Raw genomic sequence first — 524 nt, 5'->3', positions numbered from 1 at the left:
TGGTGGCCTGGGCCACCTTGATGGCCTTACCATCCAGGGACTTGCCGTTCATGTCGCGGGCGGCGGCCTTGGCGTCCGCGGGGTTCTCGAAGGTGACGAACGCGAAGCCTCTGGACTTGGAGGTTTCCCGGTCCTTCATCAGGAGCACCTCGATGATGCGGCCATACTTGCCGAAGGCGGCCTCGAGGGCCTTCTCGTCGGTTTCGAGGTTGAGACCCCCGATGAAGAGCTTCCCCGGACGGTCGGCCTCGACCATGGTGGCGGCGTCGGGGACGGCGGCGGCGGCGGCGAGCCGAGGGCGGCGGCTCCGGGCTGCCCTGCTGGTCGAGGCCGCCTCCTACTGGCCGGGGGCGCTGTGCGCAGGCGGGAGGGCGGAAGGCCGGGCCGGGCGGCCCCGGAGCCTCGGCCGCTCCCGCCTGTGATTGGTCGGCGGGGCCGCCCCGCCGGCGGGCGGGCGTCGCGGGGGTTGCGGAAACGGGCTGGGGCCGCGGTGGCCTCCTCGGTCTCTGTGGGCTGCGGGAGTG

General features: G+C 73.5%; 1 protein-coding gene across 1 annotated transcript in view; it reads right to left on the bottom strand.

Moving 5' to 3' along the window:
- Positions 1–256, bottom strand: part of Rbmxl2 (RBMX like 2) — a 1,292-nt gene extending 1,036 nt beyond the window's left edge. Inside the window, exon 1 of the mRNA XM_055597418.1 lies at positions 8–256. Within this exon, the coding sequence (XP_055453393.1) occupies positions 8–256 (249 nt within the window). The remainder of the gene's footprint in view (positions 1–7) is intronic.
- Between the last annotated feature and the right edge of the window lie 268 nt (positions 257–524).

This window comes from Psammomys obesus, unplaced genomic scaffold, assembly GCF_907164565.1.
Source record: "Psammomys obesus unplaced genomic scaffold, mPsaObe1.curated_primary_1811, whole genome shotgun sequence".
Classification (NCBI taxonomy): Eukaryota; Metazoa; Chordata; class Mammalia; order Rodentia; family Muridae; genus Psammomys; species Psammomys obesus.
This window is presented reverse-complemented; position numbering and strand designations above follow the sequence as displayed.